We start from the raw sequence: 17595 nt of genomic DNA, 5'->3' as shown, positions 1-17595 counted from the left end.
TAAGCACACTTGTCCATCACGAATCAGAGAAGACACCTGCACTATATATTTTTTTATATATATATATATATATATAAAAAAATATATATGTAATGGTGCTATTTCAGTTTTTTATTTGCACCCTGGGATAAGCTGGAGAAAATTGCACTGAAGATTGTGAGAGGGGGACTGGAAACTCTGTGGGAGAAATTGAGCAGATTGTAGGAATTAATCTATTATAGCTGTAGCAATTTCCTTAAAATATTTTTTACAACTCTTATTTTTATTTTATTCTTGCACTGTAGGTGGTTACAATCTGTGAAAAGGTATTGGCAACATGCTGAGAATAGAATAGAAGGAAGCTCTACAACCTCTGAAAAGAACTTTACAAGAAAATGTAAAGTGAAATCTAAAGTACCAGAACAAAACAAATCATACCGTGTTAGACTAGGTGTGTATCAGAGTATTTTGTAACTAAGAAATAAATTTTAGTGTTATTTCTGCAAAAACTTTAATCACGGTGTGTGAATTTAGGTGTATTTTGTTTTGGTTTTTCTTTTAAAGAAAAACAAATCTTGCAGGAATAAGTACTTGCTTTTAAAACAACCAAGTGCATCCTGACAGCATTTTTGTCTCTTCACAGTCTTGTATGAAGAAAGATACAATGATTTGGAAAAGTATGTGTGTTCTCTAAAGGGCAATGATTTTATGATTGAGCATTGTCATCCGTGTGCTGCACTAACAGTCAATCATGTAAGCATAATACCAGTGCCAACGTTGTTTAGCAACTGTTACATTTAGGCAAAATGGATTCCATCAAAATGATTCCTTTATTTTTCTTTTGTTTAAACTCCTTGCAGATTGAGAACTATGGCATTCCTTCAGATCTTTCTCTGTCTCCACGAGAGAGCATCCAGCTTTACGACACAATGGTGAAAGTCTGGCAAGAGTGGCCAAGAGCACAGGTGTGTATACACAGCTGTGGGCAAAATATATCAAAAAAACAGTTAATGTTTAACATTGATGTTGTTTTCCAGGAGCTAGATCCTGAGGAGTTCGTCTCTTTCAAGAATATAGTAGTAATAAAAAAGGCAGATGTGAGGCAATATGAACAGGAACTGAAGAAAGAACTAAGCAAATGGATTGTGCTTGGTCAAAGACAGAAGGTAACAGTTGTTGCAGGGTGCTTTCTTAAGATTTGGTACAGCTTTAAAATAATAATAATTATATGTAATAATATACTTATGGGAGTTTATTCTCCCATAATTATTATTTACTAGGTGTAACTGCTGCTGTACTTGAAAGATAAGCACTAATATTTGTGGCATTTCCATAAACATTTTCAAGGTGTTGTTTTCACCAGCTTCTCTGGGAATCAGACTTCTGATACTGCTGTGGGATTTCAATTTCTGATTCTTTTAGGTATCTCCTAGTGAGAGGTAGGTGAGAATATTGTACCATTGCTCTGCTTTTTTAGTCTACCTCTTTTTTGCTGCTCATTTGAAACCTTCTGTGTAACCACAGACAGTATATCTGTTTCCATGTAAAAGAAATTAAAGCAATGAGCAGAAAATCAAGTCCTTGACTGGAGGCCACCTATTCCTATATCATAAAAAGGAATATGAGGAGGTGGTGAATTGACAAAAAGGAAAAAAAAAAGAATATCTGGTGAAAAAATAAGTTTCTTGAAATATGATGCTTAAATCTGAAAATATATCATAATCGGTATGTGAGTGATACTTTATTATTTTCACAGTGATGGTAGCAATGAATGCTACAACAATTTGCATTTTGAACTCTTAGAAAGTCAGTTGATAACTTGCAGACCTTTTAGTCTGTAAACTATATGTTGCTATTGCAGTTCTGAATGATTTAAAAAAATTGAGCTGATAGAAGTAGACACAGGAAAATGGAGTCTTCATATTTGTTAGCCTCTGGCCAGCCATTAAAATCTCCACAATAATACTGCTTTGGTCAGGTGAATGAACTACTGGAGCACCTTAAGCCAAAACCAGTGGATTGCTCAGAACATGAAAAGTGGAAGCGTTTTGCAAGCTTTGTTGATAAATTACATGAGATGGATAAGTTGCCTGCCATATTTTTTATGTAAGTATTTACATTCCATGTATTATGTGTACTGCCTATATTCAGAAAAATGGAGTTTAGAGATTATCATTGATATGGCTTGGCAAATGCCATTTATATGGTATTTGTTGCCTCTAATGTAAAACATACAAAGTAAAGGCCTACAAGCTCTATCAGCCCATGCATCTTTATGGCACTAAAAGTTTAACCAAAATAAAACTGGGAGCATTTAATTACTGTGTGGAAAGGGTAAAATCCATGCATGATGTCTGAGAAAATTAGAAGAAACTGAATCACATTAAAATGAGTCAGATTCTCAGTTGCTGTGCCTTAACATCAATACATCTTTTAAGGCACAGGTGCAGTGTAACAGCAGTTGGTAGACCTCCCCAGTGTCTTTGTAGTTAGATAAGGGACAAGAGTTGGGACAAAAAAAAAAAAAAAATCTCTATTTAAATGTCCCAGTCCTGAGAAATCGTGATGGAGATGGAGATGAATAGCCCTCACAAGTAGCAGACAGTGACTTGGAGTAATAGATGGATATTTATGCTTCATTGGTGCTGGTAAGCTTTTTCTCCCTAAGCCATTATTGATTAAAGAGGTTGCAAAGCAGTCATCCTGTATGGTGTTATGTTAGCATGGAATTAATGGAGACTCCTGAGAGAGCAGGTATCAGAGCTGGAGAAGGCAAATTGCTATTGTAGCCATTGGTGGTAGGGATAAAACAGTACTTAGAGTTTGCTTTTCTTTTCTTTTAAAGCCACCAAGGTAAAGAACAGGCTGGCACCACTTTAGTACTCCTTATGGCTGAATAAACTCAATGACAGAGAGAAATGAGATCATTCAGTCTGAGCTTCAAAGGGACGGCGGGGGGGAAGAGTATATGGCAAATGACTGTTATTGAGGTCTGTCATCCCTGAAGATGTGAAAAGCTTAAGTTAAGAGGCTTTTAGCCTCTTTAAGTTAAGAGGCTCCTAGCTTTAAAATCTAGATTTGGTCTTTCTAGATAAAAGGATAAAGTCCTTCAATTTTTGCTCCTGTTCTTGGTGACATTCAAATTTGAATGACTTATGAATATTTTAATGGACTAAGATGCAGCCTTCCCATGTGTTGCCAACACCTTGTATGCTGTTAGTTAACAGGATCTGTTTGCTGCAACAAGAATAAAAAAATCACTTTTTGAGAGTGAAGCTGGAGAAGTCTTCATGACAGTTAAACTCCAAACAGTCCAATACTGAAAAAGCTATGAGGAAGAACAGCTGTGTAGATGACCAAGACAAGCAGTGATTCTCAACTGGGTAGTTGAGAAAAATTAAAATTACTTAAGCTACAGTTTGCTTTATCTGTATGCCCAAGTATCCAGCTTAGGGAAAGGTAGAGTTGAACATAGTTTCTATAGATAGTTTCTGGACAGAACCATTTTACATTTTACCAGTCAGTTTTGGAATAATAGCAATTTGAAAGTGAATGTGGACTATGATTTTGAGATGGAATAGGCATATGCTTCTAATGATTAGATTTTGACTATTGTCAGATGATAAGGCTCACTGAATATTATTGTAACAGCACTACATATAAATAAAAACTCTATTATAGTTCACCTAACTGATGTATATTATATATTATTTACTTTAAGATTTAACGTGAATTCAGTGGAATGTGCAGCCAGGAAGGTATTCCTCAATTTGCTGAAAAAGCAAAGGAGTGAACAAAACCCTAATACCAAGAGGGAAAAAGAACGTTTAATGGACGAACTAAGAAAAGTGAATAAAATGCTAATAAAATTCAACCCTCAGTAAGTATTATAACTATATATTATTTAAAAGCTTCCATATTATGACAGAGCATATTTTTGTGACAAATTGTTTCTGGGGAATGTACCTTACAGCAGCACATTCATCCGGTTTGCAGTATAGTAGTACCTGCTCCTTTTTGTGCTCACACAGTAGGAGCAACTGTATGGCAGGTATCAATCAGAAGTACCTAGTGCATAGTCAGGCAGCAGGAACATACCAGCGTTGCTGACACTGTGTAAGGTGCTGGCACAACATAGGAATCAGAGAGAGATGAGTATGTGAGACTGGTTACTTTGAAATAATTCACTACTGAGATACCAAGATATCAGAACGGTTCTTTCTCCAGACAGTAACTTTTGTCATCCATCTCTTAAAAACAGTGTAGCATCTGACCCTGGTGATGGGTCAGCCACTGTGGGATAGTATTTTCATAGTTTAGTCTCACCATGACTTGTTACAGTGGTGGATCTCTGAAGCACAGGTTCACCTGACTGGTGAGATGTTTTTTGAATATTTGTCAGCCTTTTGCTTGGATTGTACTATATTTGATTCCCCTTTAACCTTGAATTTTCCTGATTTTTGTGATCATAGAGTATGGATTTTTATAAGGCATTTGGAAATGAAATATGGCTATAGTTATCAGGATTGTCAGCAACATAAAGCATCATGTTTTTTCTGTCCTAATCATGACAATTTACAGTGCGTTCTTTGGACATAATATCATGAAAGAATGAACTTAGCTGACTTTAATAGTAGTGAGAACTTGAAAATCCAGTACCAATTTAGACACATATTTAGGCATTGAAGTAGCTTGAAAATCTGCCTCTAAATAGTTTTCCCTCTCCACTCTTCTTCAAATCCTGTCCTAAATCCTTGCAGTTCATGTCATTATTGGCAGAAAATCAATCACACTTCTCTTTCATGTTTAATTCTTCTACTGTGCAATCTTGTTCACTTACTAATTTGCTAAATGAGGTACTTATAGTTGCTGTCTTAATCTTCCTTCATTTTTGTATATCACCATAATTCTTCCTCTCTACTTCACCCAGAATTAATTGCTGTTTTGCATACAAGCCATGATAAAAGGAAGCTGTTAGAATTGTCAGTAAATTTACAATAATAGATCTACCTACGTGTTTGAGCCTATGGTTTAAAAGGGAATGAGTCTATATCTTTCAGTACCCAAATAATATTTTGAAATTGAGAAATGTATGTTAATTACAGAAATAATATGTTTAATCGTATATTATATACAGGGATACCAAAAAGTTGAGCTCCAGTAAAATGGAAAACATGGTGGTACTTTTGACTACAAAACAACAGTTACAAAAAAGACTTAAAAGGCTAACTGCTATCCCTCCTCTGTGTACTTATGCTGATCCTAAAGCAGTGGATGAAGGTGTAAGTAATTCACTGATAATTATAACATGGTTTTGGTTTTGTATGTCTACAGTGCATGAATTTGTGCATAAGTAGGTAAAATGCATATAATGTGTGATGCAGTTGTACTTCATAACAGTACACATTGACTTCACAAAACATTCTGAATATTTCCATTTAAATTTAATTCCAGGTATCAATCTTAGATAACTTTATTTTTAAGATGTATGGACAACTTTCTGCCAAATAAAAAAATGTTGACTTGTCCTTGTAACAGGAGTCCTGGGATGTATACTACAATTAATTAATTTCCATGAACTATCAACAATGCAGTTCTATTACTTATCGATTCAGATCTGACTCCTGTTTTTCTGAGTCATCAGCATAGGCTATATGGTACCTTTGTGTGCTTATCAAAACATTTTTAAGCCCGTCATACCTTGTAAAAATACTAAATAATAAATTATTTTAGGGTCCAAAAGTTCTAGTTCCCACAAAGCAAAATTTTCCATGATCTTCAATGTGTTTATGCCTGCTGAGGAAAGAAAATTTGAGAAAAGCACTGAAAACCTGCAATGTCCATCAGAAATATTAATGTATATATTTCTATACAAATAATTAAGGAGTAACTTATGAGAGAGATTTATATGACATGGTTTCCAGCAGTAGCAGCCCTTGATTAATGAGATCCCCTCTGGTCTAAACTTCCTGAAACATAACTCTGGTTCATATAGTTGTCTTCATGGCTGGTGTTTTTTGGTGGGTTTTTTTAATTTAAAAAAGTAATTGTGATATATAGCTCTTAATTCAGAGAAAAAGTGCTCAAAATTTTGATCAAGTGTCTTGATAATACTTTCTGCTTATTGTGGTATGTCTTGAAAGAGATCTGTGTATTGGGACTGAACTTGAAAATTTTCATGATTCCTTATCCTGGGAACTTGGGATCCCAATGGCATTTTTGGACTGCTGTCAGCCAGCATGGAAGGAACATTGCCTCCCACAGTTGCCTATGGGTAAAGGCAGTGAAGAATTAGCTTGGATATGGCACTTAACTGTAGAGTTAAGTTCAGAAAATACTGGAAAAGCTTAATTCAGGGCTATTTCTGAGTTTGGGGAAAGAGAAGCTTCTAACTGTCTAGTGAGATGAGATGGTGGTACCGAGCAGAGATGACAAACAAGAACAAAAGAGTATCAGCCTCATGTAGCTACTGTTGTGGTTTAGGCCCAGCCAGCAGCTGAGCACCAAACGGCCGCTCGCTCACCCCCCTCCGCCCCTCCCCAGGGGTATGGGGAGGAGAATGGGAAGACAAAGGCAAAAGCCTCGTGAGTTGGGATAAGCATAGTTTACTGGGACAGCAAAAGGAGAGGGAAATAACAACAACAGTACTTAACAGAATGTACAAAACTGGTGACACAATACAGTTTCTCACCCAACGACCATACAACTCAGACTGCACGCTCATACCCATGTTGAAGCCGGACTGTCCCAGAGCCACGCGCCCTGGAGCTATGCCGCCTAGTCCCCCTTTTATACTAAGCATGATGTCACATGGTATGGAATACTGCCTTTGGCTAGTTTGGGTCACCTGTCCTGGCTGTGTGCCATTCCAGCTTCTGGTGAAAATTAACTCTATCCTAGTGGAATCCAGGACAGCTACTTAGGAATTTGTTCTGTAACAGTGGTGTGCAGCACATGGTCATGAGGCCGTACTTTGAGTAGGAGTCATGAACATACAAGCTTGCCATTTCTGGTTGCATCTAGCTGCATGGTACGACAATTGGAACTGTTGTAATGGCATTTGTTGCAAAGGAGGGAAAATAGAAGTGTACTGAAGAGCCTGGATTTGTCGTCATTATGAAGATACTGATGGTACACATCCAATTATACACTTTGGGCTTCAGGTTTACTGAAGATCATAAACAGCGATATTTCTCTGTAGTGCTTGCAATTTTATCAGATAAGACTTTTTTCATTAACAACACTTGGTTGTGGTTAATACTTAACCTTTCTTTTTATTTGTAGACTTTGAGGAAGATTTTTCATCGGCTTAGGTTTGAGAGAAGAGGTGATCTGCAGCAAATGATGGCACTGAGGGGCATTGGGTATCATCATGGATCTATGACGGCCAAGGAAAGACAAGTAGTGGAGATGCTTTTCAGGCTGGGATATATCAAGGTTGGTAAATGAGGATCAGTTCTTTTTTTTAAAAAATGTTAGTTTCTCTATGTATTTAATTAAAAAAATATAGTGTACCTTTCACCAGTAGTAAAATATATTGCATTGACTTTCTTATGCTCATTTAAAAAATGTTGACATGAAGATTTCCAAACAAATAAACTAAGTGAACTGATAGCTGTAGAACTTTATTTCTAACTAAATGTTTCGATCCTTCAGATTAACATATCATAGAATCATACAGGTTGGAAAAGACCTTTAAGATCATTGAGTCCAGCTGTTAACCTAGCACTGCCAAGTCCACCACTAAACCATGTCCCTAAGCACCACACCTATGCATTTTTAAAATACGTCCAGGGATGGTGACTCAACCACTTCCCTAGGCAGCCTCTTCCAGTGCTTAACGACCCTTTTGGTGAAGAAATTTTTCCTAATATCCAATCTAAACCTCCCCTGGCACAACTTTAGGCCATGTTTGCTCGTCTTACGCCTTGTAACTTGGGAGAAGAGACCAACATCCACATCGCTACAACCTCCTTTCAAGTAGTTGTAGACAGCAATAATGTCTCTATTCAGCCTCCTTTTCTCCTGACTAAACAGCCCTAGTTCCCTCAGCTGCTCCTCATAAGACTTCTTCTCTAGACCCTTCATCAGCTTTGTCACTCTTCACTGGACATGCTCCAGCACCTCAATGTCCTTCTTGTAGTGAGGGGCCCAAAACTGAATACAGTATTCAAGGTGTGGCCTCACCAGTGCCAAGTACAGGGGGACAATCACTTCCCTAGTCCTGCTGGCCATGCTATTTCTGATACAAGCTGTTGGCCTTCTTGGCCACCTGGGCACAATGCTGGCTCATACTCAGCCGGCTGTTGACCAGCACCCCCAGGTCCTTTTCCGCCCAGCAGCTTTCCAGCCACTGTTCACCAACCCTGTGGCATTGCATGGGATTGTTGTGACCCAAGTGCAGGACCCAGCACTGAGTCTTGTTGAACCTCATACAGTTGGCCTTGGCCGATCGATCCAGCTTGTCCAGATCCCTCTGTAGAGCCTTCCTACCCTCAAGCAGATCAACGCTCCCACCCAACTTCGTGTTGTCTGCAAATTTACAGAGGGTGCACTCAATCCCCTTGTCCAGATCATTGATAAAGATGTTAAATAGAACTGGCCCCAGTACTGAGCCCTGGAGAACACCACCTGTGACCGGCCATCAACTGAATTTAACTCCATTCACTACAACTCTTTGGGCCTGGCCATCCAGCCTGTTTTTTACCCAGTGAAGAGTATGCCCATCCAAGCCATGAGCAACCAGTTTTCTCCAGAAAAATGCTGTGGGAAATGGTGTCAAAATCTTTATTAAAGTCCAGGTAGACAACATCCACAGCCTTTCCCTTGTCCACTAGGCAGATCACCTGGTCATAGAAAGAGATCAGGTTAGTCAAGCAGAACCTGCCTTTCATAAACCCATGCTGACTGGCCTGATCGCCTTGTCCTGTATGTGCCACATGATGGCACTTAAGATGATCTGCTCCATAGCCTGCCACAGCACCGAGGTCAGATTGACAGACCTATAGTTCCCCAGATCCTCCTTCTGCCCCTTCTTGTGGATGGGTGTCACACTGGCTAACCTCCAGTCAATTGGGACCTCACCGATTGGCCAGGACTGCTGATAACCAATGGAAAGTGTCTTGGTGAGCATTTCTGCCAGCTCCCTCAGTCCCCTTGGGTGGATCTCATCTGGCCCCATAGACCTGTGTGTGTGTAAGTAAGTGGTGTAGCATGTCGCTAACCATTTCCCCTTGGATTATGGGGTCTTCATTCTGCTCCCTGTCCCTGTCTTCCAGCTCAGGGGGCTGGGTACCCCAAGAACTACTGGTCTTACTAATAAAGGCTGAGGCAAAGGCAGCATTAAGTACCTCTGCCTTTTCCTCATCCTTTGTTGCTATGTTTCCCCCCCACATCCAGTAAAGGATGGAGATTCTCCTTAGCCCTACTTTGGTTGCTAATATATTTATAGAAACATTTTTTATTTTTTTTACCACAGTAGCCAATTGAATGTGTAATCCTCTATAGGATTACGATATTTTGTACTGTATTCATGGAATATTTCAATTTGTGTTCTATAAAAGATATCGTATAATCTTTCAGAATACAAAAGTTTAGTATGCATATTATGTCATAACTATACGAACTACACTAATGAGTGAAATTCATGTATGGTCATAGCTCTGTTTTAAATTAATCAAATTGAAGTTTAGCTATATGAACAATGATAGGAAAATTCCTGTTGATTTGAGTTGGATATTACAGGTGTGGTTTTTTAAATTGGATATTGCCATTTCTAATAGATATACTCACGTTTGATATTTTATAGGTAGTCACAGCTACTTCAACACTTGCTCTAGGAATCAACATGCCATGTAAATCTGTTGTCTTTGCTGAAGATTCTGTCTTTTTAGATGCCCTAAATTACAGACAGGTATGGAAATAGAACAGCTACTTTTATTACAAGAACAGTACACTTATAGCTGTCATTACATGCAAATTCAGAAAAATGTCTTTTGTTTTACATATACTTCTGGGTATGTTCTGAGTTTTAGCTGTTCATTTTGGTGACAATAATAGTTTTAGTTAAGGTGATTTTACCAATGTTTCAGAACTACCAGCCCACAAATAACGTATGCAGGCAAAATCCCTATTTCAGCAATGAAAGTATTACAATTGCTCAGTGAATTAAAGGCATAGATTCAACTTTCAGTTCTGGGAGCTGGAAAGACAAAAGCTGTTTTGTTCTAGCCAGGGTTTTACAAACGTGTGAAAAATATGCTATAAGACCATACAGTGGGGATGTAATGAGGAAAAGACAAGTTGCTGACTGGGTTAATAGGGACATTTGAGTTCCATCTTGGAAGTGGCACTCCACACACTGCAACACAGCAGCATGTAGATGAGGTTGCAAATGCAATAAAGCAGAATATCTCTAGTCATGGCATAACTTACTGGGTGGCAAAAGACTCTTTATTAGCCTGTTTGCTACTTTCCAAACTTAAAGTACTGCCAGTTTGCCTCTGGTTCAGGAGGCCATATAGGCCAGAGACAGCTGATGGCATCACCTGGCAGGCAGCTCTTGGAGTCAGAGTGTGGGTGGATCTGAGCAGTAGCTGGATCTATGTGCACATAAATGATATGACTCCAGCTTTGTCATATCATCTGGTACAAGGGTCAAGTCCCTACAGTGGACCTGACCAAGAACAGGTAATCCAAGCAAGGGAATACACCCTTAGGCAGCTTCTCTTTACTCCTTATTCGTATTCTCTGCTTTTTATTCATACCAAAACTACCTTTGCCCCAAATCTCTACCCAGAAATAATTAAAAGCTAAATGTACCTTGAAAACAAAGCTGTTGTATAGATATAAATTAAGTTAAAACTTACCTTGAAGAAATATAAATGTTAAAAAGACATGTGAGAGAGTGTAAGTATCCTGGCCAGTGCTTAGGTCTTCTATCAAATTTGGAAGTTCATATTTAAAAAAGTAAATAAACCCAGCACCTTTGTAAACCAGCTATATTTGAGGTACAACATACTTTGCACACATTATTTTAATAATTCTGCAAAAATGCTTTATTAATACTGTATAGATGGTACCAGTATATACAAGTTACATATATTTTATTTAAAAATTAATAATTTTATTATTTTAATAATATAATTATTAAATGTTTTATTCTTAGATGTCAGGACGTGCTGGGAGACGGGGACAAGATATGATTGGAAATGTGTTCTTCTATGATATCCCACTGCCCAAAGTTGAAAGACTTATGAAATCCAATGTACCTCAGTTGAAAGGCCAGTTTCCTCTGACTGTTTCCTTAATATTGAGACTCATGCTGTTGACTGCGAAGGCTGATGACAAAGCAGATGCCAGAGCAAAGGTTTAATATTTTTTTCTTAATAGTGATTTAATTAAATTATAATGTCTCCTTAACATGAGCAGAAAGTTATGCACTTTGGAAGTAAGCAATCTGCCTCCAAATGAAATTGCATACTCTGCTTCTAGTACCTGTGCCATCTTCTCCACAGTATTGTATTGTCCATTTTCATGCATTTATTCTTTGCGATAAATATTATCATCAGAAAGAATACTACTATCAGGAAGGTATTTTTACTGACTCTTGTTCTTTGCAATATTTGCATTAACTTGGAGAATTGGAAAGTCTCCAATATTTAAAATTTCAGCTTTATTTGAGGAAAATATGTGAACATATATTTCCATAAGGAAGAGGGGAGCTATGAAATGCTATATCTCAATTGAAACAATGAGAAAATTCTATGTATTACATATGTTAGTATATTTAAATCCACATACTAACTCTCTAGAAACCAAGAATTCTTATTCTTGCTATTTAATGCAGTGATTAAAGTAAACAACCCATGACCATGATTACAAATTGGTCAGAGATCTTCCCTTGTAATTATTAAGGAACTCTTACCCTCAGATGATCTGTTTTTTACATCCACTTCAGCATATAGACATGTATATTCAAGGACTCACTGAATGAATCCAGACATAAGTCATCTTAAGATAACAAAATAAATTGGTAAACTTCTATGTTAAATATTAAAATATTAAAATGGTATTAAAGTGTAAGGAATAATTTCAAAACTTCATGGGTTTAGTTTTATGATATTTAAATCCTTGTCTTTTAGATCTCTATACGAATTTCATGTACTTAACTTTACAAACCTCAGCATAAATTTAGAAAATACACACACATCTGACAGAAAGAGGATAGAGTTATTTACAAGCATTTCCTGCAGTTAGGTTTTCAATTTAAACAAAAATACAACATAACCCCCACCCAGCATTTTTACCCTTAAAACCAATGGAAGAAACAAAGCATAAAAGCTGGATATTGAATTTCTTTGCTTGTTACAATATCAACATTCCCTTGGATTTCTAATTTCTTCTTTTTTTTTTTCCTGTTTGTTTGACCAGGCATTGTCGGTGCTGAAGCACTCACTGATGTCATTCAGAAAAGAAAGATATGCTGAAATATTAAAAATTTATTTCATGTTTTCCTTGCAATTTCTTATCAAAGAGGTAGGCTTTAACTTGTTCTTGTAGTGGGTAGTTCTTAAATCTACAGATTCTCATTTGTTTGCGTTGGTATGCTTTTATTTAAAGAACCATATAATTTATATTCCATAGCAACAAGCTATTTCTTTCTGTTAGAAAGAAATTGAAGGAAACACATAAAATTAGAGTGCTTTAAGTTTGAGGTTAAGTCTGAGCTACTTATGTTATGGAATAAATTAAAAAGGGAAAATCTTATGCTGTATGGTCTATATGATTACAAATTGATTAGGAAAGTAAGAGCTGTGCATTTCTATTGCATATGAAGATGCATGCATGTGAAATTATAGGGTTTTAAAGCATACTAAGGATGACATGATTTCAAAAATGCTGGGTGAAATTATACCTCTAACAAAAATTTAGGAAGTAGGTCTTGGAGAAGACTGAAAATTAGCGGTGTATCACTCCATAGTAATAGTGTCATTTTGGATACTGTTTTGGAAAATTTTTATGCATTAGTCCATTTTAGCTGACAGCCCAGAACTACAGGCAGTAAGAGGCACCAATAATATGATTACATTGACAAATCATCTCTGCCTAGGTTTCCTCATCCTGCTCCCAGTAGGTGTCCCTTGTATGTGAGACCAGAGTCTGATACTCCCATTGAAGAGAGGTATCTAGTCAGTGTACAAGAGAGATTAGTAATGTTTCCAAAAAGTTAGTTAGCATAAGAACTGGACAAAACCTGGCCCACATACCTAGTATCCAGTTTCCAGTAATTTTCCCAGGGAACTGTATATTTAAAAAAAAAAAAAAAAAAAGAGGCAACCATATAATGATGATTTTCTGGATACACCTTACTTTCTTACAGAGCATGATGCAGAGTGATCTCTGACTGGAGAGGTGTCCTGGAATTTATAGCCTTTGATGGAGTTTTATTCCATGACTTTGTCCTGGTTTTTACAACTATATAAGCTTCTAGCAACCAAACATCTTGCAGCAACATATTTGACAGATCACTGCTTGCTCTGCTTTTATCCCATCAAACATTTGGGTTAATAAGTTACATGAAACCTTAGTTTGACTGTATATGCTTTTCATTTCCAACATGATCTAAATCAGTGCTAAAACTATGAAGTCAAGATCTATGCTTTGAGCAGGGAAATGATATCCCATGGAAATAGTGACATAGTTGGTGACTTCTTTTTCAGTAAGAACAAATTTTTGCCTTTCAGTGGAAATTGAGCAGTCTCAATAGGTACCTATGCATTAGGTTGAATGACTATTCTTCTGAATGCTACCATATTATCTTTTTGTCATATCCAAGTTCATCTTTCACAACCAAGCTTTTTTTGCCTTTAATTTAAATAGGGCTACTTGGATCAAGAAGGTAACCCCATAGGATTTGCTGGACTTGTGACACACTTGTACTATTATGAACCTTCAAATTTTGTTTTAGTGAGCTTTCTTGTGAAAGGTTTATTCCACAAATTGTGCCAGCCAATTAAAGGTAAATAGTACTCCATGCACCTTAATTGCAGTCTATTACAGGCTCTGTAACCCCAATGGTTCTGAAATTTTCCGAGTGCCTTCTTGCTGCTGTCACCTTTTGCTTGCCTAGACTTCACCCTTATATCCTGGGCCTCCGGCCTCTACACAGTCTGCACATGTTTATATTTCTGTCTGAGAAAGCCAAGGCACACATATAGCAATGCTAGTATCATGAACCTAAATTTACTGTTTATCAAACATTCTGATGAGGTAAAAAAGAATGCCATGCATAGAACAATTAACAATTCTGACTCCAGAGCAAGATTTGAATGCCATGTAGCAAATAAGATGGATGACCACTCTGAATATCAACAAATTTAAAAAAATGAAGTACTACTGTCTCATTACATGAGTAAAATCCATTCTGTGCACTGAGATATGCTGCAGAATGTGAACATATAAGAATACAGTATTAGTACTGTACGTAAACCAGAAGTTTTTGTATGTAATGAGTTGATCTTTATCCAACATAGTTTTGCATAACCTCTGTGATGACAATGGCAGCTCGGAAGGAAACTCCTGAATAGCAGTTTATTTTAAGCAAATTTTTTTTTTTTTTTTTACACTGTCATATTTAACCCAAGTACTTTCTGTTTTGACATAGGCTCAACTGTTTTTTCAGAAGATGTCCTGGAAAAGCTAGTGCTCATTCTAGCAAACCTATTTGGGAGAAAATATCTTCCAGCCTGCTCAATGAAATATAAACGCACATTTTGCCAGTCAAAGGTAGAGAAAGCATTGATCTTTACTGTAACTTATGTTGTGTACCACTTCAATTAACATGTTTCCTTTTGTCAGTTAGGCTAGTGTCATTATGACAGTCTGGTGGGCCAGGAGGAAGCTGCCCAGCTGATCTTTTACTCCTCTATCTCAATAGGATGGAGATACTTTCGGGTCAAGACAGAAACAGGAGATTGCTTACCAGTTATCCTCAGCCTCAACTTTGGAAAAATAAATTAATTTGCCCATTAAAATAGTTTTTGGTAGCGAGAAAATAAAAATTTCAGCACCACCTTCCGCCCTTGCCTTCCCCAGGCCCAAGTTTACTCCTTCATTCCTGACTTCTTTACCTGCCCGCCCCAAGCGGTGCAGGGCTGATGAGAAATGAATTGTTGTGGTTGATTCTTAACAGCTTGCTCTGCTGCTCCTTCCTCTTCACACATCACACCTGCATCAGTGCGAGTCCTCTCTGTGGGCTGCAGTCCTTCAGGATAAACCTGCTCTATTGTGGGCTCTCCACGGGCTGTAGTTCTTTCAGGAAACATCCAGCTGCTCTGATGCAGGGTCCTTCACAGGCTCCAGCGTGGATATCTGCTCCAGCATGGCAGTCTCCACTGAGAGGGCTACAGGGAAATCTCTGCTCCACTGTGATCTCTTCTACAGGGGAATCTCTGCTTCATCACCTGGAGCACCTCTTCCTCCTCCTTCTGTGATCTTGGGGTTAGCACTGCTGCTTCTCACTCTGCCTGTGTGACATTTTTGCCTTTTCTTAAATAAGTTTTCACAGAGGTGCTGCACCCGTGTCTGATGGGCTCAGCTCTGTCCTGTGGTGGGGCCATTGGAGCTGCCACGGCACAGCCCCTGGCTTCTTCTCACAGCCACCAGCCCTAAACTGCCCACCCTCTCCCAACCACCCCTGCCACCACCTTGCCACCTACACGCAATACAAGTAGCTAGAATAAAGTACTTACTGGTTTAAAATACAGAAGCCTTGATTTAACAACAGAAGCAGCAGCTGACGGTCAGGTTAAATGAAAAGTACCAGATTATTCAAGTATGTTTTAGTGATGACAGATGATTATACAGTTACTGTCATGATATTGCAAAATTTAGAAGTATAAATGACACAGCATTTCTTTATACAAATCTCTTCCCCAAATGGCAATTTACTTTCTTCTTACTCTGCTAGAATTTTGTCTCCATCTAAGGAGCTGTAGCTTTTTGTGACACATACCAGGGACCCAGAAGGACAGCAGCATGCTTTGTGGTAGATGACACTGTAGGCTTAGGGTTTTTTCCAAAAATGGGACAATATTAGTAGGATGAGCATTAACATTAGTTACACACAAAGTTCACCCACCATGGGTACAGGCAAAAAGTGAAACATTTGTAATTTACTCTTGTTGGCGCTTCTATGCAAAGCCTTAACACTTTGGAGGACATGGTTATGGCTGGAACAACAAAGGGAATTTCATCCAGATGAAGATGCTTATGTGGCCAGTTTCCAGCAAGCATTCCAAGAGGAAAAATGTTAGTTATTTCTGAAAAGTGGCTAGTCATGTAGGAGGGATTAGGGGACTGCTGTGGCTAATGGCAGCAAAGCATCAAGTCTGTCATGTTGGTAGGTAACTTGTTGAACACCAAGATAAGCAAAACAACATCTGGGAAAGGCAGCCCTACAAAAGCCCCTTTTTAGCTAGCTGAAACATCTTTAATAGCGCTGTTTGCCAAGTACTCTGTGAGTAAAAATGTAGGAATTTCATACTTACTGTTTATCTTCCCTGTCTTTTTCTGTATGAAATTCACATTCATTTTCAAGATCCGTTAATTCTAGATGGTTAGGCAATCTAACAAGTTTGGTCAAGTTTGGAGCTGTACTCTTTCCTTCTTTCTACTAATATGCTATGTGTGTACTAATCCTTTATATATGCACCAATGTAGAACTGAAGCTTTTGGACAAATTACCTGAATTAAGAAATAAACTGCATGTTATTTCAGGTCTTTCTAGAAGATCTGCCAGCAGACTTTGCAGATGCTGTAAATGAATACAACACCAAAGTAACGGAAAATTTTGCTCATTTTCTTCTGTCAACTGCCAAGCTGGCAGATATGGAACAAGAATATAGACTTCCACTGTCAAAGACAGGTAGGGAGTGAAAAATTTATATATTCATATATTTGTGAAATTAATTTTATTAGGAAAGTTAGGTTAATTCTTATTTTGTAAAGAAAAACATGGTGACTTCAGACATGCTGATAAAGAGATGCAATTTCTATTTCAATTTTATTTTACAAGCATTATCGATTATATTGTATATGGTAAAGTTTTGTACAGGAAAAGGATGTAGTTGCCATTCTTCTATTGTTTTGTAAAGGAAATAAAAATCAAATGGACTTTTTTATAAAAGGAAAAAATATATTAAGTGTAATTATTGAATAAAAGCCTTTTTATCTAATCATCAATGCATTTGCAGATCCTCATGTGCCTGTGCTACTTGAATTGCTTTCAGAGTCTTACAAAGGTTAGATTTTTCAACACCCGAACAGCCTTAAAATTGAAGTAGCAGTTAAAGAACAACATTGTACCATTTGTTAAATCAGCTAAGTTACTTTTGCCAATAAGTGATGTCTAATAACCAAAGCAATATAAAAAGGCATGACTATAAAATTACCAAGCAATATGGATTGCCATTGGGTGGAAAATATTTAACTACTACATACTCTTACGTTACTTCCTGGAAGAGAGATATAAAAACAGTGTAATATACCACTATCCCATTGCCCAGCTCCTCTAAAAATGACACACCTTCAAAAATACTATTTTTGCAGTAAGGA

The 17595-nt window shown here is 37.5% G+C and overlaps 1 protein-coding gene across 2 annotated transcripts in view; it reads left to right on the top strand.

Annotated features, from left to right (window-relative positions):
- Window positions 1–17595, top strand: part of LOC104641024 (putative ATP-dependent RNA helicase DDX60) — a 43693-nt gene that overhangs the window by 20730 nt on the left and 5368 nt on the right. For both annotated transcript variants that reach the window (XM_075751836.1, XM_075751838.1), the window contains exons 21-34: window positions 285–430; window positions 623–732; window positions 840–944; window positions 1017–1145; window positions 1958–2085; window positions 3701–3859; window positions 5117–5261; window positions 7264–7416; window positions 9788–9892; window positions 11147–11347; window positions 12412–12516; window positions 13861–13999; window positions 14645–14766; window positions 16759–16906. In XM_075751836.1, coding sequence (XP_075607951.1) covers window positions 285–430; window positions 623–732; window positions 840–944; window positions 1017–1145; window positions 1958–2085; window positions 3701–3859; window positions 5117–5261; window positions 7264–7416; window positions 9788–9892; window positions 11147–11347; window positions 12412–12516; window positions 13861–13999; window positions 14645–14766; window positions 16759–16906 — 1895 coding nt within the window. The remainder of the gene's footprint in view (window positions 1–284; window positions 431–622; window positions 733–839; window positions 945–1016; window positions 1146–1957; window positions 2086–3700; window positions 3860–5116; window positions 5262–7263; window positions 7417–9787; window positions 9893–11146; window positions 11348–12411; window positions 12517–13860; window positions 14000–14644; window positions 14767–16758; window positions 16907–17595) is intronic.

The sequence above is a fragment of the Balearica regulorum genome, chromosome 4 (genome assembly GCF_011004875.1).
Source record: "Balearica regulorum gibbericeps isolate bBalReg1 chromosome 4, bBalReg1.pri, whole genome shotgun sequence".
In the NCBI taxonomy this organism is placed as follows: domain Eukaryota; kingdom Metazoa; phylum Chordata; class Aves; order Gruiformes; family Gruidae; genus Balearica; species Balearica regulorum.
The sequence above is the reverse complement of the archived record's forward strand: the minus strand, read 5'-3'. Positions and strand labels throughout refer to the sequence as shown.